Below are 21,473 nucleotides of genomic sequence, written 5' to 3'. Positions count from 1 at the left end.
TGACCTAATCGCTGCTGTGTGCTCCCCATGAGGAGGGGGAGAAAAAGCCCACAGCTCCACGGTCTGTGATCTATATGAGCTCTTAATAACCTTCGGCACAAATGCCGGGTTAAGACGTAACACCGCTCTGCTCAAATCGCCATTAATGGCAAGGCAGTCGGGTCTCGTCGAAAGAGCACACAAATCACTGACATGCTTAGCAGTAGTCAAAGCGAGCAACAGTACCGTCTTCATAGACAGCATCTTGAGGGGTATTTGATTCAATGGCTCGAACTGCGACTTACAGAGCGCTTCGAGTACCAAAGCCAAATCCCACTGAGGAAGCGTGACTCTAGGCATTGGCCTAAGCCGCCGCGTTCCTAATAAGGAACGTTTCACTAGAGGGTGGCTGAAGACAGTGTCTCTGCCAAACCCCTTGTGACAAGCTGAAATCGCCGCTGCAAACACCTTAATGGTGGCGGGCGATCGCTGCTTATCAAACATAAACTGCAGAAAAGAGAGAACACTCTCAACCCGACAGTTCATGGGGTCTACATTCTCTGTGACACACCATTGTGAAAAAACGTTCCATTTAACCCTGTATGGTCCTGATTACTGAATCAGATAACCCACGGCGCTCTAGCCTGTCCCTTTCAGGAGCCAAGCCTTCAGTGGTTGGCCGATTATGGGCAATCGCCCTATCGAGCCTCCCGCCTGAGACAACGCGTCCCGTCGATGTGGAATTGGCCAAGGTGGCGCAATCAACATCTGACTCATCTCCGCGAACCATGGAGCCCCTGGGCGATCGGGGGCTACCAATATTATTGACAGCCCGCCTGATCTCACCCTGGCTAACAGTGGGAGAATGCAGGACAGTGGAGGGAATGCATACAGATGAACTCTCTGCCACAGTTGGTTCGCGAACGCGTCCCTTCCCAGTGGCGGTTCGTCCTGTTCCCTCAGAGAGAACCATAGGGGACAATGCGCGTTCACGCATGACGCGAATAAGTCCACCTCGGCTCTCCCGAACTGTTCCCAAATTTGGAGAACAATGTCCGGATGCAGACGCCACTCGTCGTCTCAGGGACCCCCTCGAGACATGAAGTCTGCTCCTACGTTCAAGTAGCCCAGAATGTGTGCTGCTCTCAATGAGCAAAGGTGCTCGTGAGCCCACAGCCACAATTCCTCCGCCGACCGGTGGAGAGCAGGAGACCTGACTCCTCCCTGGCGATTTATGTAGGCTACTGTGGTCCGGTTGTCTGACCAGACCAGCACATCGCGACCCCGAAGGGTAGACGCGAAGTGGGTCAGAACCAGTCGAACCGTTTCCAACTCCAAGAGGTTGATGTGGCGACTCGAAAGGAGTCCCAGCGGAACCACGAAATGGGCTGACGACATGAGACCCAAGAGTGACATGACTGACAGCGCCGTTACCGTGTGATTCGGACTACACTTTCTCAGGGCTAGCAACAAGGCTACCCTTCGAGGGTCCGAAAATCGAGCCCTCATCAAATCAAATCAAATCAAATTGTATTGGTCACATGCGCCGAATACAACAGGTGCAGACATTACAGTGAAATGCTTACTTACAGCCCTTAACCAACAGTGCATTTATTTTAAACAAAAAAAGTAAGAATAAAACAACAACAAAAAAAGTGTTGAGAAAAAAAGAGCAGAAGTAAAATAAAGTGACAGTAGGGAGGCTATATATACAGTAAAATAAAGTGACAGTAGGGAGGCTATATATACAGGGGGGTACCGTTGCAGAGTCAATGTGCGGGGGCACCGGCTAGTTGAGGTAGTTGAGGTAATATGTACATGTGTCTAGCTGTATCCCCAGGTAGACAATCTGATGACTGGGCCAGGGCGCGCTCTTTTTCCAATTCACAGCGAACCCCAGACACGTGAGATGAATCACTGTCTGTGTCGTGTGAGTGAACGCCAGCTCTGCTGACGGGGCGAGAACCAGTAGGTCGTCTAGGTAGGCTAGTAGCCTTATTCCCTGACGATGCAACGGTTCCAATGCCGCCTCTACACACTTGGAAAACGTGCGAGGTGCCAGGGTGTACCCGAATGGCATCCTCGTATATTCGTACACCACCCCTTGAAAGGCGAATCGCAGAAACTTTCTGTGACGCTGCTGCACCGGCACATGAAAGTACGCGTCCTTCAGGTCGTTTTGTCGTGAGCATTCGGAAGGGCCGTTTGGTTACGCTCTCGTTGAGAATGCGTAAATCCAATATCGGCCTCATTCCCCCCGTCTTTTTGGGCACCAGGAAGTAGGGCGAATATAGCCCTTTGCTCCTGGGGAACTACTGTGACCGCCTCCTTCGCCAAAAGTTCCGTAATCTCTGACACCAGAGCGGCCACTTTTTCAGGCGTTTTCATCACCGTCTCCACCACTCCCCCTGCTTATTTTTTTCATTAAGCAATGGCTTTTTTCTCCTCACACTTCTGTAAAGCCCAGCTCTGTGGAGTGTACGGCTTAAAGTGGTCCTATGGACAGATACTCCAATCTCCGCTGTGGAGCTTTGCAGCTCCTTCAGGGTTATCTTTGGTCTCTTTTTGCCTGGTCCGTGAGTTTTGGCGGGCGGCCCTCTCTTGGCAGGTTTGTTGTGGTGCCATATTCTTTCAATTTTTTTTATAATGGATTTAATGGTGCTCCATGGGATGTTCAAAGTTTCGCATATTCTTTTATAACCCAACCCTGATCTGTACTTCTCCACAACTTTGTACCTAGCCTGTTTGGAGAGCTCCTTGATCTTCATGGTGCCGCTTGCTTGGTGGTGCCCCTTGCTTAGTGGTGTTGCAGACTCTGGGGCCTTTCAGAACAGGTGTATATATATATTCAGATCATGTGACACTTAGATTGCACACAGGTGGACTTTTTGTGACTAATTATGTGACTTCTGAAGGTAATTGGTTGCACCAGATCTTATTTAGGGGCTTCATAGCAAAGGGGGTGAATACATATGCACGCACCACTTTTCTGTTATTTATTTGTTAGAATTTTTTGAAACAAGTTATTCTTTTCATTTCACTTCACCAATTTGGACTATTTTGTGTATGTCCATTACATGAAATCCAAATAAAAATCAATTTGAATTTGAATTACAGGTTGTAATGCAACAAAATAGGAAAAACGCCAAGAGGGATGAATACTTTTGCAAGGCACTGTATCTTACTGGTCTTTTTTATAGATATTTAAGTGTAGCGGGACAGATGCAACTATTGGTTTGCAAGTAACAGTGCATGTTTAATTACAAAAGTGCTTTACGAAATTACAAAAAAGGTATCTTGAGAACCAAAACTTCACATCATTTAATTTCTAAATGTTGCCAACTGTTTGCTTTGTGATAGCAATGTCCATTGTTGAATAAGATTGAAGTAACATTTGAACCATCAACAATCCAAAGTATTTTAAGGGTGTGTTCATAAATTCAATCTGGAGTGCCAGAGTGCGCTCAGAGTGCCCTCTGGGTGTTCGTAAATTCAGAGCGTTGTCAGATTGTCCGTTTGTAAATTCAGAACATTTTGCTCTCAGAGCGTTCAGAGCGCACACTGGACGCTCTGGCCGAGGAGTAGGGTTGATTCGGGCGTTCTGGCCTCACAACGGCAGTCAAGCACCCAAGCTAACTGGCTAAGGTTGGCTAGCTTGCTAGCTACTTCCAGACACAAATGAGAGAACACCTCACTCTGACCATTTTACTCACCCTAGCAGAGCTGGTTAGGCTGTTTTTATGTTATCCAGAGTGTTGGTGACTGTAACTGCTGCTGGCAACAATTTAATTACGCTGTTTTGCCGACATTTACTGACACCGGCCATATTCAACGTTCATAAATTTGTCAGATATTCTGCGCTCTGGCACACTCAGACGAGAGTGCTCTGAAATCGGGAGTAGAGTGAATTTACGAACGCACCCTAAGTGTCTCTCGGTTCATCCCAACAGTCTAGAGTGGCTTTCTCTCCTCCTCTCCTCGACCTTCACTTATCTAAAAACGTAGGATAGGTGAAAGACACATGGCCAAGACCCAATTCCCAGTCCAGTTTTTTTCCACAGAGGCTGATGAAGGATAGGAGATAAGACCATTTTAGACTATTGAGATACACTATGGGCTGGTTTCCCTGACACAGATTAAGCTTAGTACTGGACTAAAATACTATTTCAATGGCGATCAAGCAAATAGATAATGTATTTTATTCCAGGACTAGGCTGAGCCTGATCTGTGTGTGGGAAACCAGCCCTATGTGTCAAAGTGCATCCTTCATCAGGAGTTGGCAGGCTGGTCTGGAGTTGAATTGGGGTTGCTCTCCACCAGGCTCTGCACTCGGGCCAGGATGATCTCGTTGGAGCTGCTACAGTCTTCCGCTCCGTAGGGGGCGCTCACTGTCAGCACGTTGGCCACACGCAGCATCTCGCCCTTCTCTTCCACGGGGATGCGGTTCTTTTCCAGCCACAGGCGGAGGCTCTCTTTCCTGCGTCTCACTTCTTCCGGGCCAAGTGCGCGGGCTCCCGGGGGTGTAAAAACAACCCTCAGCCGTCCCGCCATTTCCTCGTTGCCCTCCTGGAGGATCTCCACCTCCTGCACTGCGTGGCCTGTCACAACTCGGACCGTCGGCGTGCCTCCCTTCTCCTGGAAGGTCACTAGGACGATGCTGGGGAGGGAAAATAGGTAATGCATTGAATGTCAGCTCAGCTGATATACACCCCTTTCAAAGCAACAATCCTGGTATTGTCTATGACTGAGTCACATCAAAAACACCACACTGTAGCTAGGGATAGCAGTTGCGAAGTAGGATGCTCAAACTTAAGTCTCATAACAAGAGTGGTGTCGTCACTCGTCACTCACTGTTGTAGCTAGCTACCACACTATATAAGTGGGAGACAAACTGACAAATCAGTGTATTGGTATATTATTTTCATATGATAGCTTAAGCTATCCATCAACATATTGTGCACATGTCCATGGAGAAGAGTACTGTGAAGGTACCGAAGTTACCTGGCAGATACTGGATCAACGGTAAAAACCCAACCATTATGTTGTTGTTTCTCGTGCGCTGTCACTTTGACCTCTTTGTTGACATATTTACACCACTCCAGTGGCTTCAGTTGACGCCACTCGTCCATGACTGGTTCAATATACTGACGGAAAATAACCTAAACTGAGCTTTAATCTCCAAATCAGGTGCTGCAGCTGGCCACTGGCTAGCTGAATTGAGCCTGTGGTTGAATTTGTCCAACGGTCAAATGTGCCGTAGTAAACAGTGAAACAATTCCAAAGGTTCCGGCCCGAATAATTAAATACCTAGTTACACATTACTAACCTCTTCACCAACCTAATACTCTACTGTGTGATTCATGGTATGTAGTATGTTATGAAATATTAGTGATTTATCATTTTATAGCATTGCAAGAGTACATTTTGTGAACCGTCCTGTCTCTGACCGTCCTCTCAGGAGCATCAGTTTGACACACGCATGCGCAGATTGATTGTAAAGCGGGCCTTGAATCATGTCAAGACACGGTCGAAACGGAGGAGGTAAACGAAATAGCAAAACGGATTTTAACTTCACATAATAATGCACAAAAAGCTAACCTAACGCATGTTCAATAGTAGACAAAATATATATTGACGTCAAACTCAGTATTCATGAAGATAATCTCATGCTTAGTTAACTAGCATGCAGCTAAGCTAACTAGCTAGCCAGCTATCTAACGTTAGCTACATTAGGCGTACTTAGCTGTCCTAGCTCTTGCCGTGAACTAGCACACCCGATTCTCTAATCAATGGCTTGATTATGTAGCTATTTTTCGATCAAAATGTTTTAATGGGGCAATCTGCAGTTGCTACATCCATTTGTGGACTTACACATTAATTAACATTGTTGCATTGATTCTTGAATAATTTAAAGGTGCAATATGCAGAAATCGCTCCGCCATTTCCTGGTTGCTAAAATTCTAATAGTTTGCCTAATTTCAGTTTGTGACAACATGCAGTCATTGTGTATAGAATCATTGTACCATCTAAACCGCTGTGAAATATATTTTACATAACAAAAGTTACATATTGCAGCTTAAATGCCTCATGACCTTAGTTTGACTGTTGTACCCCATCAGAACCCAAAATATAAGCATGTTTCACTCCAATGTTTGCAAACAATGTAAATGTTAACAGACATTAGCTATAAAGTCTCAAAACATGGTTAAAACTATCATTTTGATATCATAGATGGTCATTCCTTATAACCATCACTCTATGAATTTGAGATAGGTTACATTTCTCCAGCCCCATCCCTCAGCTTTTTACCAAAACAGGTGCGGGGAAAGCTTTGTTATTGTTTCAACTTCAGATTGCCAGACTGTGATAGCACTGGTTCACCGTCTGATATTAACGCCATACATTTGTTTGGAAAATTTCCTCTCACAAGCCAGAATGTTGAATGACTTACTTTACAGGTTGTCTGTAGGAATGTGAGACAATATATTCACAGGAAAGTATACCTAAATCAACTTTTCAAGGCGCTGGTAGTGCGTTCAGATTTTTCACCTGAAGCATGCGCAGAACCATGTGAACACATGCACGAGCTCTTCAAGTATGCATGCGTCTCTTGTGCTCATGCTTCAGGTGATATAAATCTGAACGCACTACCAGCGCTTTGAAAAGTTTATGTAATTATACTTGCTGTCGATATAATGTCTCACATTTGTACCTGCAAAAAAATATACTTTTATCTGTGTCACAGCCGGCCGTGACCGGGAGACCCATGAGGCGGCACACAATTGGTCCAGCGTCGTCCGAGTTAGGGGAGGGTTTGGCCGGACGGGATTTCCTTGTCCCATCGTGCTCTAGCGACTCCTTGTGGCGGGCCGGGAGCCTGCAAGCTGACTTTGGTCGCCAGTTGGACAGTGTTTCCTCTGACACATTGGTGCGGCTGGCTTCCGGGTTGAGCGAGCAGTGTGTCAAGAAGCAGTGCGGCTTGGCAGGGTCGTGTTTCGGAGGACGCATGGCTCTCGACCTTCGCCTCTCCCGAGTCCGTAGGGGAGTTGCAGCGATGGGACAAGACTGTAACTACCAATTGGATCTTTTTATTCATCATTCTGGCTTGTAGAGGTCGTGAGGAAACTTTCCTGATACAAACGCCCATTTCTGCCCGACGTAGAATTCAATGCAATTCAACGACGGGTCTCCAGGCTAAACTGCTGATTGCCGCTTTAAATATATTAGTAGTCATTAGTTGACAAGTTGAATTAGGTGTCCTAGCTCTGGAATAGATCAATTACATGTAACATCTGGGGTCCCCAAGACATTTGAGAACCACTGATAACATTAGTATAGCTAAAGAGTCTATGGGTTAAGGTGCTAACTTCTTTTGTAGAGGGCAGCTCATGAGTCAAAAATGGGTCTGCAAAATTTGACCTTATTTGCAGTTGAATTAGGCTAAGTAACAAAAAGAAACAAAATCCTCACCTCACTAGCTGTTCCACCTTCTGTCTTAGTTGATGTGTTGACTCGTTCACCACAGAGCCAAACGTAGCTAAGCTTGATGAAAACACCCTGCTTCTGTAACGTTGGTCGGTTTCATATAGAATTGAATGGTTATGTATGACAAATGTTAGGGGATGGGTTACATCTATTACATATAATTCAAAGAGCAAATTACACGTTCACTTGGCAACATCTGCAAATCAGACATGGGCCTAGGCCTAATCAAAACCCCATAAACCTTTTTTCTTCTCAAAGACAGGTAGCAGATTGCAGAAATTGATCAATTATAAGATGTGACACATTCTAGTATCAAGATATGGAGATAAGGTTGATCCTCTGCCTAATTTTACATTTTCAGGCTTCAAATATTTGCTCAAGTGTGATTTAGGTGATACGTAATTGCAGTAAATCACTACATGCAGCTCATTGTCATGAGGAAAAGCACGCAATATTATATTAATATGCCTGACACAATTTAATTTAGACCATAGCATGATGAACTGCCTCAGGCCAACACTATGCTAATCGTCCACTGACCTCAATACATGGGATGCCTTGAGAGGACTGCATTTCAATGCGATTTCTACATCTGTGCAGTTACTTACAGCAACCCTTTTGATACTGAGCTTAGGGGAGGGGGAAATCAAAGGCCTCTCAGAACAGAAGTCAGTGAGTTGCATCAGTGGTGGCACATCTTTCTATGTTTCCTTTGCAGACGCTAAGGTTTACGTCGGTAACCTGGGCACTGGTGCGGGGAAAGGAGAGCTAGAGCGGGCGTTCGGGTATTATGGACCCTTGAGAACAGTGTGGATTGCTAGGAACCCCCCTGGGTTTGCCTTTGTGGAGTTTGAAGACACCCGGGATGCAGAAGATGCGGTCCGTGGCCTTGACGGCAAGTAAGTGGTTCCTCAAGACTCCAGACTTCGCCCCCAAGTTTAGTCTACTCTCCAAGGCCTACAAGCTGAAAGGGCTCATAGGGCACCTGTGTTGTTGACGTTTGCCAGTCAATAATGTAATTTGCTCTTTGCAAATATTGAAGCATTTTATTGGTTTAGGGACATCTATCAGTAGAAGGGTAAGCAGGTAGCTGGTATAATCTTGTGTTACGCATTTGCTGCTATCCAGATCATACACTTTAGCCATGTTCCTAAGTGCTTGTTACACTTTAGATGGGTTTCCTCATGTCCTCTTTTTGAAGTGAACTATGCCAGTGTGCAATTTGCTTACTGTTGAACTGACTGTCTTTCAGGTTAATTTCTGGATCTCGAGTTCGAGTTGAATTATCTACAGGGATGCCGCGGCGATCTCGGTACGAGCGTGCGCCCACCAACCGGCCCTTTGACTCCAACGACAAGTGCTACGAGTGTGGTGAGCGGGGCCACTATGCCTACGACTGCCACCGCTACAGTCGACGCAGGAGGAGCAGGTAAGCCTCCTTAGCCAATGCATTCGATTTAGCTTTTCTTATTTTGATAGTTGTCGCTTATTTTTCATTGTCTTGATTTTTCAGTGTCTTATGTAGATAAAAAAAAAAAAGTAAAGATGATGATTAAACTATCATACAATCTTGACAAACTGCCTGTGTCTAGGCTACCTCTTGTTGTTGCTACTTTTGTCTCCGCCTGTCACTTAATCCCTTTTAAAATATGGAAATACTTCTGAACTGTTATGTGGGATTTATTTTGTTAACAACTCACCTGGTCAAAACATTTCAGGTTTCGCCGTTTGATTCAGAGTGTCACGATCCTTAACGATTTCATGAGGCATCTAGCAAATTCCACACTTTCGATCCTTCTATGACCATGGGGTTGATCGATCAGCCAGACCTCCCCTTCTCAAGCAACTGCCACTTCTAGCTGCACCTTAAAGATTTCATAGAGGGCTGACAATGTACCAGATGATTTGGTTATCAATTTGGGCCTGGGGTTTTGTAAAGAGGACAACCTGGTAGACCATGGTCCCGTCTAGACAAATCGCCTTGCATCTATCAAGTCTCAATCAAGCGATTTGGCTGTCAATACGATCATCATCGTTAGAAATCGAAGAACACGACTAGATGCAGAGGTCGGCTGATAGATACTTCTAGATCGCCTAGATCTGCTAGAACCTTGGTCCAAAGTGGGTCACCCGGGCAATCTTGCAAGGTTTATTTCAAGTACCAATTAATGTGTTTTTATCTCCAGTGTAATGTATGACTTGACAATAACGTTTCTCTCTTCCACTCTACTAGAGAACTGAAAGGCCTGCTTTAAGCAGGATACATTAGCTCCATGAACAGCTATGTCTATATAGTGACTCCTACCAGTACCATTGCATGTGTAATGCTAAATCTAATTGAATCCCCCTCTTTTTGTGTGTTGATTTGAGCCAGTGTCAGTGGGCTTAGGGTGATTGTTGTCAGTGGCCAGGTCAGAAGTAAAGGCAGACTGAGGCAGTGTTATGTGGGGCTTCACGGGGCCTGTTCTGAACTGTCCTTCTTTCCCTCCCTCCCCCTCGTTTGGATTAGGTCCCGGTCTCACTCCAGGTCCGGTGGGAGGAGGTACTCGCGCTCTCGCAGCCGGGGCCGTGGCAGGAGGTGAACGCTTTTATGCACAATCCTTTCTCATTCCAAATGCGCTGTTGTCCAACTTCCTGAGAAGAGGGTCACATCAGTCATAGATGGAGTTCGTCTGGGGTCTATTCTTGGAGCTTTTTTTTCATAACTAATATGATGAAATACAAATTATTGTACAAAACATTAGGAACACCTTCCAAATATTCCATTGCACCCCTTTTTGCGCTCCGAACAGCCTAAATTAGTTGGGGCATGACTACAAGGTGTCAAAAGTGTACCACAGGGATGCTGGCCCATGTTGACTCCAATGTTTCCCACAGTTGTGTCATGTTGGCTGGATGTCCTTTGGGTGGTGGACCATTCTTGATAAACACGGGAAACTGTTGAGCGTGAAAAACCCAGCAGTGTTGCAGTTCTTGACACACTCAAACCGGTGCGCCTGGCACCTACTACCATGCCCGGTTCAAAGGCACTTAAATATTTTGTCTTGCCCATTCACCCTCTGAAAGGCACACATACACAACCCATGTCTCAATTGTCTCAAGGCTGAAAAATCCTTCTTTAACCTGTCTCCTCCCCTTCATCTACACTGATTGAAGTGGATTTAACAAGTGACATCAATAAGGGATCATAGCTTTCACCTGGATTCACCTGGACAGTCTATGTCATGGTTTGCCAACCCTGTTCCTGGAGAGCTGTAGGTTTTCGCTTCAGCCCCAGGTGTTACTAACCTGATTCATCTTATCAACCTGCTAGTTATTAGAATCAGGTGTGCTAGATTAGGGTTGGAGCAAAAACCTATAGGATGGTAGCTCTCCAGGAACTGGGTTGATCAGGAATGGCACTGCAGAGTTTACCAGAACAGGTCTGAATGTATCATAGCTGACAGCTTTGATATGTACGTTCTAGATCAAGATCCTTCTCTCCACACCGCTCTCGTTCTCCTAGAAGATCTAGAGCCCTTACCCCCAAGAGATCAAGGTAAATTGTAGAAAAATGGACTTGCTTGAATTATGTAAAGATCCCACATTGTGTATTACAATAACATTGTTCACTTATTTATTAAATGATGGGTGTTGATGCTTTTCCCCCCCGCATTTCTATTTAGATCTCGATCAAAGTCCAGATCAAGGTCTAGGTCACTTTCTCGTGCAAAGAACAGGTGAGAAATATAACTGTTTCAGTGCTCTGATCAGTGTTTCATTGCTATTGTCAACAATGCAGCTACATAAGTTGAGTAATTAACACTTAATACAGCAGTTTGTGTCAATCCCCAAAGATTGCCACCACCGCAACAAAGTACAATTTTGTGTTGGTTTTGACCGTTTCGGCTATGACAATTTAGACTTGTCCCTATCAAGGGAGCACATTTGTCCCCTTGATATATTCCATCACCTACTTAAGAGACTAAAGCAGGGGTGTCAAACTCACTCCATGGAGGGCCTAGTGTCTACAGGTTTTTGTTTTTTCCTTTATATTAAGACATAGACAACCAGATGAGAGTTCCTTACTACATTGAACAAAAATATAAACACAACATGTTAAGTGTTGGTCCCATGTTTCATGAGCTGAAATAAAATATCCCCGAAATGTTAATATGCACAAAAAGCTTATTTCTCTTTAAATGTTGTGCACAAATTTGTTTACATCCCTGTTAGTGAGCATTTCTTCTTTGTGAAGATATTCCATCCACCTGACAGGTGTGGCATATCAAGAAGCTGATTAAACAGCATGACCATTACACAGGTGCACCTTGTGCTGGGGACAATAAAAGGCCACTAAAATGTGCAGTTTTTTCACATAATACAATGCTACTAATGTCTCAAGTTTTGAGGGAGTGTGCAATTGGCATGCTGACCGCAGGAATTTCCACCAGAGCTGTTGCCAGAGAATTGAATGTCCATTGCTCTACCTATAAGCCACCTCCAACGTCGTTTTAGAGAATTTGGCAGTAGGTCCAACCGGCCTCACCACATTCCACAGGCCACGATCAACAGCCTGATCAACTCTATGCGAAGGAGATGTGTTGCGCTGCATGAGGCAAATGGTATTTGTTACCAACAGATGCATATCTGTATTCCCAGTCATGTGAAATCCATAGATTAGGGCCTAATTAATTGATATAAATTAACTGATTTCCTTATATAAACTGTAAACTCAGTAAGGTTTTTGAAATTGTTGCATGTTGCGTTTATATTTTTGGTCAGTGTAATTAGTGACCTTATTTCATCAATCAAGTACAAGGGAAGAGCGAAAGCCCGCAGACACTCGGCCCTCCTTGGAATGAGTTTGTCACATGTGGGCTAAAGCGTTGTTCATACTTCAGGCCTTTATGCTCAAATCAGTTTTGTTTTTCAAATCCGTTTGTGAATAGTGACTCTCCAAACAGCAAGTTACAAGTGACCAATCGGATTTGTGTGTGTTCAGACAGCAGTCATTTGCTGACATGGCTACGCTAGTTGTCATAGTAACGATGGGTGTGTGTGCAGTGGTGTAGGCTGATTGGTGGTGGTGCTTGTGCTTCCTATCACTCAGAAGATATGTAGCAAGCTAAGGTGACAACAATGCCTGCCATGGACCATTTCCCAGTTGCTTTGAATGTTCAAAATCATAGGGTAAGAACACTTTTAAAGCCTCAAAGAATAAGGTGATCCAATTTCAGAACTAGTCCTTTTTGGCTAGCCACAGCAGTCAACTAACCAGCTGTTTAGCGTTCTAGTACATTCACTAATTTGTTTCTAAACAATTACCAAGATAGTTAGCTACAACATCATGTTCTTGTCAAACTGTCAACAGAGTAGCTAGCAAGCAACAAGATATGCCAAATAACATTCTAAAAACCACTTGAGGGCAAATAAATCAGATTTGACTATTCAGACACAAGTCGCATGGCCAGCAATCAGATTTGGATCTGACTTCAAACCACCTACGAAGGTGGTTTGAAATGTGGCTTGAAATATCCAATTCCATGTGGCTATTGAATGTTCAGACTGCAGGAAATATAACTGATTCGAATCGGATATGCAAAAAAAATAGGATTTGAGTCACTTCAAACTGCCAATGTGAACAAGGCTTTAGAAGTGATCTTAACCCTGTTGTGGAGATTTAAAAAACGTTATAAAAAAACAATGACCAACATGAAAAAGGGACACTTTAAATCTAAAGAATCTGAACGTCTTTTATGTTTACTTCTTCAGGTCTGGTTCTGTGGGCAGATCCAAGTCTGGTTCCCCCACGAGGAGGTAAGCAGAAGTCTTGAGTCTGACCCCAATTTTCTTTCCACCATTCTCCTCTCTAAACGAGCTGTGGAACAGTTTGACAATGCATGATAAGCAGCAAAATTAGACAATGACAATGTTGTCCATGCGGGAGGGCAGTCATTATGCATGGTTACAGTTTTAACGGTTTAGATGCATGATGGGTCATTTAAGTCAGGCTACTTAAGCATTACAAATGAAAGGTAGACTCTGCAATAAATCAACAACAGTTACATTCACATCTTTCAATTCAATATGTGAAATATGTATTTAAAGATCATTTGAATTGTGTTCTTTAAATTCACCCAAGTAATAAATTTGTATGACAAACTTATATTAAATGCATGGCCCATAAATACTTTGGTTGCAAAAAATGGACACTGTCGAAGTCTTGTAAGAATGAGCTCTAAAAATGGAAATTCTATTTTAAATCCCAGCTGTTCAAAATCTAAAGCGTCACCTCAAAAACAGAGGTGCGTTTTTCCTCACAACTGAGGTAATGACTTTAATTTGGGGTTAATGCACAGCAATTAAATGAAGAGGGAAAAGTCATTTCTGTTTTTGTCTCTTTCAGCCACTCTACCTCGAGGAGTCCTCGTCGACGAAGTGACAGCTCGGAGAGAGACGACTGAACTTGTGAAGTTTTTGTTTCTTTATGTAAGCATCTCTTGTGACTAAGTTCTTTGTAAACCCATTGTATTGTATTGTTTGAAAATATGTAGGCTTGTTAATTTCCTCTTGAGGCATATTACTGACATTTCAAAAAGAAGCAATGGGGACCCAGTTTGGAATGCGTTTGTGTTTTAGAAATAGTTGTTGGTTAATAAAGTATATTTGATTTAAAACGGTTGTGATGCTGTTTGGTGGTGTGTTGTCCATCTGGGTACAGTTGGTCTGGTATATAGCACAACTAAATGAAAAGGTTGATAAATTAAAGGTTTTGGATTGCGTGAACATGTTAACTCCTCTACCTATAGAGGGCAATGTTGCACTTGCGAAATGTGCTGTTTGAATTTTGAACTCAGGATCATAGCACACTGCTCGTCTTATCCTTGATACCAAACAGCTACTACTACTTTAAGCTCTTGCCTCTACAAATGTGTAGGTTTAATATTTTACTTCAGACATGTGACCTACTTGTGTGTACTGACATGTATGTGTAACTGATCATGTTTTTACATGTATGTAAATTGTAAAGTATTTTGTCTGTAATGTCTTTTTCGTTGTGTGTCGGACCCCAGTAAGACTAGCTGTCGCCGGCTAATGGGGATCCTAACAAAATACAATTGTAAACACATTTGATTGTGAAAACACCCAAGGTCACAGAGACAAAGGAGGGGGTGAGAGATGGTCATAAAATATGATCATGATGCAGTCGATGGGCCTCCAGTTAGCCTCTCCACTCTGTTTCACTTGGACAAAGATTTGACAATTTAAAAAAAGTCTCATGGTGCGGTAATATCTGAGGTGTTTTTCAGACACGCCAATATGCTCTTGGGCAAGGAAAGACCAGGGAGCGTTTAGCCTATAACAGCAGTGGGAAAGAGGGCATTGTGTGCATCCCAAACGCACCCTTTTCCCTATATAGTGCACTACTTTTGACCAGAGCCCTATGGCCCCGTATCGGCTCTAGTCAAAAGTAGTGCAATATATAGGGAATAGGGTGCCATTTGGGATGTATTCATTGAAATGCAGCTGTTTACCGCTTGTTTCTCCCCCCTTGTTTTTCCCTTCTCTTCCCAGCTTTTTGATCATAATCCAAAGAGTCTGCTCATATCTTTTAATAGCCTCATTAGCCAAAGGCAAAATGTCAACTACGTAGTGTTAGTGACCTTTATTTTGGTATGCAAGGGGTTCGAAGATGAATCAAGGTTGTGTGGTGTCTTGGGGAAATGGATAATTAAATGCTCTCACATGAGGAATACCTGTATTAGACAAACAACCATCATTGAAGCCTAACTTTCTATCATAATGTCCACCTATATTTTGTTGATATGGCAAGTGCTGTGTCCTGCTGCTTGTGTTTATCCATGTAAACCCTCAAAACAATTGAGATAATTTAAACATAGAGCTCCATCTATTGGTTGGTTGGTTTCTACAAAGGCAAGGGATCAGCACTGGAAAGGAACACAACCAAAGGTGAATCACGGGGTGCTATGCAAAGGAACCTGCATTTACGTTATAACTTAACTGAATCTACAAATATCAAGTAATTTAACCGGCTCATAACAAATAAAGTATTCATACCCCTTGACTTATTCCACATTTTGATGTGTTAAAGCCTGAATTCAAAATGGATTAAAGTGATTTGTTTTTCTCACCCATCTACACAAAATACCCCATAATGATAACTTGAAAACATGTTTTTAGAAAATAATTAAAAACATATTCCCCCCCCAAAAATTGCAAAAATGTGTTTACATACCTGTTAGTGAGCATTTCTTCTTTGTGAAGATAATCCATCCACCTGACAGGTGTGGCATATCAAGAAGCTGATTAAACAGCATGATCATTATATAGGTGCACCTTGTGCTGGGGACAATAAAAGGCCACTAAAATGTGCAGTTTTGTCACATAACACAATGTTTCAGATGTCTCAAGTTTTGAGGGAGTGTGCAATTGGCATGCTGACTGCAGGAATTTCCACCAGAGCTGTTGCCAGATAATTGAATGTCCATTGCTCTACCTATAAGCCACCTCCAACGTCGTTTTAGAAAATCTGGCAGTAGGTCCAACCGGCCTCACCACCGCAGACAAAGTGTAACCACGCCAGCCCAGGATCTCCATATCCGGCTTCCTCACCTGCGGGATCAAATGAAATGAGCCACCCGGGCAGTTGTGAAACTGTGGGTTTGCACAAACTGTCAGAAACCATCTCAGGGAAGCTCATCTGCGTGCTCGTCATCCTCACCAGGGTCTTGATCTGACTGCAGTTTGGTGTCATAACCGACTTCAGTGGGTAAATTCTCACCTTCGATGACCACTGGCATGCTGGAGAAGTGTGCTCTTCACAGATGAATACCGGTTTCATGTCGACGTTGTGAAATGAGTGCCCCATGGTGGCGGTGGCGTTATGGTATGGGCAGACAAAAACTGCGGACAACAAACACAATTGCATTTTATTGATGGCAATTTGAATGCACAGAGATATGAGACGTGATCCTGAGGCCCATTGTCGTGCCATTCATCCGCCACCATCATCTCATGTTTCAGCATGATAATGCACAGCCACATGTCGCAAGGATCTATACACAATTCCTGGAAGCTGAAAATGTCCCAGTTCTTCCATGGCCTGTATACTCACCAGATATTGTCACCAGTATAAATACTTGAAAGTACAACTTAAGTAGTTTTGGGGGGTATCTGTACTTTGCTTTACTATTTCTATTTTTGACAACTTCATTCCCAAAGAAAATAATGTACTTTTTTCTCCATACATTTTCCCTGACACCCAAAAGTGCTCGTTACATTTTGAATGCTTAGCAGGACAGGAAAATGGTCCAATTCATGCAATTATTAAGAGAACATCCCTGGTCATCCATATTGCCTCTGATCTGGTGGACTCACTAAACACAAATGCTTCAGTTGTAAATTATGTCTGAGTGTTTGGAGTGTGCCCCTGGCTATCTGTAAATAAATAAATTTAAAAAATGGTGCCGTCTGGGTTTGCTTAATATAAGGAATTTGAAATGATTTATACTTTTACTTTTACTTTTGATACTTACAGTGGGGAAAAAAACTATTTAGTCAGCCACCAATTGTGCAAGTTCTCACACTTAAAAAGATGAGAGAGGCCTGTCATTTTCATCATAGGTACACGTCAACTATGACAGACAAAATGAGAAAAAAAATTCCAGAAAATCACATTGTAGGATTTTAATGAATTTATTAGCAAATTATGGTGGAAAATAAGTATTTGGTCAATAACAAAAGTTTCTCACTACTTTGTTATATACCCTTTGTTGGCAATGACACAGGTCAAACGTTTTCTGTAAGTCTTCACAAGGTTTTCACACACTGTTGCTGGTATTTTGGCCCATTCCTCCATGCAGATCTCCTCTAGAGCAGTGATGTTTTGGGGCTGTCGCTGGGCAACACAGACTTTCAACTCCCTCCAAAGATTTTCTATGGGGTTGAGATCTGGAGACTGGCTAGGCCACTCCAGGACCTTGAAATGCTTCTTACGAAGCCACTCCTTCGTTGCCCGGGCGGTGTGTTTGGGATCATTGTCATGCTGAAAGACCCAGCCACGTTTAATCTTCAATGCCCTTGCTGATGGAAGGAGGTTTTCACTCAGAATCTCACAATACATGGCCCCATTCATTCTTTCCTTTACATGGATCAGTCGTCCTGGTCCCTTTGCAGAAAAACAGCCCCAAAGCATGATGTTTCCACCCCCATGCTTCACAGTAGGTATGGTGTTCTTTGGATGCAACTCAGCATTCTTTGTCCTCCAAACACGACGAGTTGAGTTTTTACCAAAAAGTTCTATTTTGGTTTCATCTGACCATATGACATTCTCCCAATCCTCTTCTGGATCATCCAAATGCACTCTAGCAAACTTCAGACGGGCCTGGACATGTACTGGCTTAAGCAGGGGGACACGTCTGGCACTGCAGGATTTGAGTCCCTGGCGGCGTAGTGTGTTACTGATGGTAGGCTTTGTTACTTTGGTCCCAGCTCTCTGCAGGTCATTCACTAGGTCCCCCCGTGTGGTTCTGGGATTTTTGCTCACCGTTCTTGTGATCATTTTGACCCCACGGCGTGAGATCTTGCGTGGAGCCCCAGATCGAGGGAGATTATGAGTGGTCTTGTATGTCTTCCATTTCCTAATAATTGCTCCCACAGTTGATTTCTTCAAACCAAGCTGCTTACCTATTGCAGATTCAGTCTTCCCAGCCTGGTGCAGGTCTACAATTTTGTTTCTGGTGTCCTTTGACAGCTCTTTGGTCTTGGCCATAGTGGAGTTTGGAGTGTGACTGTTTAAGGTTGTGGACAGGTGTCTTTTATACTGATAACAAGTTCAAACGGGCCATTAATACAGGTAACGAGTGGAGGACAGAGGAGCCTCTTAAAGAAGAAGTTACAGGTCTGTGAGAGCCAGAAATCTTGCTTGTTTGTAGGTGACCAAATACTTATTTTCCACCATAATTTGCAAATAAATTCATTAAAAATCCTACAATGTGATATTCTGGATTTTTTTTTCTCAATTTGTCTGTCATAGTTGATGTGTACCTATGATGAAAATTACAGGCCTCTCTCATCTTTTTAAGTGGGAGAACTTGCACAATTGGTGGCTGACTAAATACTTTTTTCCCCTCTGTAAGTATATTTAAAACCAAATACTTTTAAACTTTTAGTCAAGTAGTATTTTACTGGGTGACTCACTTTTACTTGAATCATTTTCTAGTAAGGTATCTTTACTTTTACACAAGTATGACAATTGGGTACTTTTTCCACTACTGATTGTCACCCATTGAGCATGTTTGGGATGCTGTGGATCGACATGTACGACAGCGTGTTCCAGTTCCCGCCAATATCCATCAACTTCGCACAGCCATTGAAGAGGAGTGGTACAACATTCCACAGGCCACAATCAACAGCCGGATCAACTCTATGCGAAGGAGATGTGTTGCACTGCATGAGGGAAAATCTGGTCACACCAGATACTGAGGGGTTTTCTGATCAACTCCCCTACTTTTTTTTAAAAACCTCTACTGGATCGGTGTCCCGTATACGGGACGGTTGAGCTAACGTGTGCTAATGTGATTAGCATGACAATGTTAACCTTTCCAGGACATAGACATGTCTTACATGGGCAGAAAGCTTAAATTCTTGTTAATCTAACTGCACTGTCCAATTTACAGTAGCTATTACAGTGAAATAATACCATGCTACTGTTTGAGGAGAGTGCACAACAACAACAAAACGTATCACGGCAACTGGTTTGATACATTCACCTTTGAAGGTAAATATTGTACTTACATTCAGTAACCTTGCTCTGATTTGTCATCCTAAGGGTCCCAGAGATAAAATGTAGCATAGTTTTGTTTGATAAAATCATTTTTTTTATATTCAAAATGTAGGAACTGGGTTCTACTGTTTGAACCCCTGCTGTCTCTGGCTCCACACCCACCCTGCCCGGCCATCTAGATGTGTGAAAGTTAGTGTATAAGCTAATGATCAAATCAAATCAAATCAAATTGTATTTGCCACATGCGCCGAATACAACAGGTGTAGACATTACAGTGAAATGCTTACTTACAAGCCCTTAACCAACAATGCATTTTTTAAATGTTAAGTTAAAAAAATAAAAGCATATAACTAAAGAGCAGCAGTAAAATAAAATGACAGTAGGGAGGCTATATACAGGGGGGTACCGGTGCAGAGTCAATGTGCGGGGGAACCGGCTAGTCGAGGTAATTGAGGTAGAGTTAAAGTGACTATGCATAAATAATAAACAGAGTAGCAGCAGCGTAAAAGAGGGGGGTGGGGGTGGGGGGGGGCAGTGCAAATAGTCCGGGTAGCAATGATTAGCTGTTCAGGAGACTTATGGCTTGGTGGTAGAAGCTGTTGAGAATCCTTTTGGACCTAGACTTGGCACTACGGTACTGCTTGCCGTGCGGTAGCAGAGAGAACCTATGACTAAGGTGGCTGGAGTCTTTGACAATTTTGAGGGCCTTCCTCTGACACCGCCTGGTATAGAGGTCCTGGATGGCAGGAAGCTTGGCCCCAGTGATGTACTGGGCCGTACGCACTACCCTCTGTAGTGCCTTGCGGTCGGAGGCCGAGCAGTTGCCATACCAGGCAGTGATGCAACCAGTCAGGATGCTCTCGATGGTGCAGCTGTATAACTTTTTGAGGATCTGATGACCCATGCCAAATCTTTTCAGTCTCCTGAGGGGGAATAGGCTTTGTCGTGCCCTCTTCACAACTGTCTTGGTGTGTTTGGACCATGATAGTTCGTTGGTGATGTGCACACCAAGTTACTTGAAGCTCTCAACCTGTTCCACTACAGCCCCGTCGATGAGAATGGGGGCGTGCTCAGTCCTCTTTTTTTTCCTGTAGTCCACAATCATCTCCTTTGTCTTGATCACGTTGAGGGAGAGGTTGTTATCCTGGCACCACACGGCCAGATCTCTGACCTCCTCCCTATAGGCTGTCTCATCGTTGTCGGTGATCAGGCCTAACACTGTTGTGTCGTCAGCAAACTGAATGATGGTGTTGGAGTCATGCCTGGCCATGCAGTCATAGGTAAACAGGGAGTACAGGAGGGGACTGAGCACACACCCCTGAGGGGCCCCCGTGTTGAGGATCAGCGTGGCAGATGTGTTGTTACCTACCCTTACCACCTGGGGGCGGCCCGTCAGGAAGTCCAGCATCCATTTGCAGAGGGAGGTGTTTAGTCCCAGGATCCTTAGCTTAGTGATGAGCTTTGAGGGCACTATGGTGTTGAACGCTGAGCTGTAGTCAATTAACAGCATTCTCACATAGGTGTTCCTCTTGTCCAGGTGGGAAAGGGCAGTGTGGAGTGCAATAGAGATTGCATCATCTGTGGATCTGTTGGGGCGGTATGCAAATTGGAGTGGGTCTAGGGTTTCTGGGATAATGGTATTGATGTGAGCCATGACCAGCCTTTCAAAGCACTTCATGGCTACAGACGTGAGTGCTACGGGTCGGTAGTCATTTAGGCAGGTTATCTTAGTGTCCTTGGGCACAGGGACTATGGTGGTCTGCTTGAAACATGTTGGTTTTACAGACTCAGTCAGGGACATGTTGAAAATGTCAGTGAAGACACTTGCCAGTTGGTCAGCACATGCTCGGAGTACACGTCCTGGTAATCCGTCTCGACCTGCGGCCTAGTGAATGTTGACCTGCTTAAAAGTCTTACTCACATCAGCTACGGAGAGCGTGATCACATAGTCATCTGGAACAGCTGGTGCTCTCATGCATGCTTCAGTGTTGCTTGCCTCGAAGCGAGCATAGAAGTGATTTAGCTCGTCTGGTAGCGGTAGCTCTACCCTTTAGCTCAGTGCGGATGTTGCCTGTAATCCATGGCTTCTGGTTGGGGTATGTACGTACGGTCACTGTGGGGACGACATCATCGATGCACTTATTGATGAAGCCAGTGACTGATGTGGTGTACTCCTCAATGCTATCTGAAGAATCCCGGAACATATTCCAGTCTGTGCTAG

At 43.8% G+C, this 21,473-nt stretch overlaps 2 protein-coding genes across 3 annotated transcripts; one reads left to right on the top strand and one right to left on the bottom strand.

The window, feature by feature from the left end:
* Nucleotides 1-3,828: 3,828 nt before the first annotated feature.
* On the bottom strand, nucleotides 3,829-5,236 carry LOC121572354 (gem-associated protein 6). Its single transcript, XM_041884411.2, has 2 exons — nucleotides 4,981-5,236; nucleotides 3,829-4,636 (listed from the first exon to the last, which is right to left on the bottom strand). The coding sequence occupies exons 1-2, from the start codon at nucleotides 5,106-5,108 to the stop codon at nucleotides 4,249-4,251; spliced, it is 516 nt and encodes a 171-aa protein (XP_041740345.2). The 5' UTR covers nucleotides 5,109-5,236; the 3' UTR covers nucleotides 3,829-4,248.
* A 179-nt stretch (nucleotides 5,237-5,415) lies between these two features.
* LOC123480986 (serine/arginine-rich splicing factor 7-like) lies at nucleotides 5,416-14,123 on the top strand. 2 transcript variants are annotated; one of them, XM_045214961.1, is made up of 8 exons: nucleotides 5,416-5,520; nucleotides 8,183-8,363; nucleotides 8,717-8,893; nucleotides 9,974-10,042; nucleotides 10,931-11,002; nucleotides 11,130-11,183; nucleotides 13,219-13,263; nucleotides 13,853-14,123. In XM_045214961.1, the coding sequence occupies exons 1-8, from the start codon at nucleotides 5,493-5,495 to the stop codon at nucleotides 13,908-13,910; spliced, it is 684 nt and encodes a 227-aa protein (XP_045070896.1). In that variant the 5' UTR covers nucleotides 5,416-5,492; the 3' UTR covers nucleotides 13,911-14,123. The 2 variants fall into 2 exon arrangements, with proteins under 2 accessions (XP_045070896.1, XP_045070897.1); XM_045214962.1 differs by lacking the exon at nucleotides 13,219-13,263.
* The last annotated feature ends 7,350 nt before the right edge of the window (nucleotides 14,124-21,473 follow it).

Source organism: Coregonus clupeaformis, unplaced genomic scaffold, assembly GCF_020615455.1.
Source record: "Coregonus clupeaformis isolate EN_2021a unplaced genomic scaffold, ASM2061545v1 scaf0345, whole genome shotgun sequence".
NCBI classification, from domain to species: domain Eukaryota; kingdom Metazoa; phylum Chordata; class Actinopteri; order Salmoniformes; family Salmonidae; genus Coregonus; species Coregonus clupeaformis.
The sequence above is the reverse complement of the archived record's forward strand: the minus strand, read 5'-3'. Positions and strand labels throughout refer to the sequence as shown.

Coding starts and splice junctions, on each gene's coding strand:
- LOC121572354 (XM_041884411.2), bottom strand. CDS start 5,108: ATGGACGAGTGGCGTCAACTGAAGCCACTGGAGTGGTGTAAATATGTC. Junction 4,637..4,980: donor GTTGATCCAGTATCTGCCAG/GTAACTTCGGTA, acceptor TTCCCTCCCCAG/CATCGTCCTAGTGACCTTCC.
- LOC123480986 (XM_045214961.1), top strand. CDS start 5,493: ATGTCAAGACACGGTCGAAACGGAGGAG. Junction 11,003..11,129: donor CTTACCCCCAAGAGATCAAG/GTAAATTGTAGA, acceptor ATTTCTATTTAG/ATCTCGATCAAAGTCCAGAT. Junction 13,264..13,852: donor TCTGGTTCCCCCACGAGGAG/GTAAGCAGAAGT, acceptor TGTCTCTTTCAG/CCACTCTACCTCGAGGAGTC.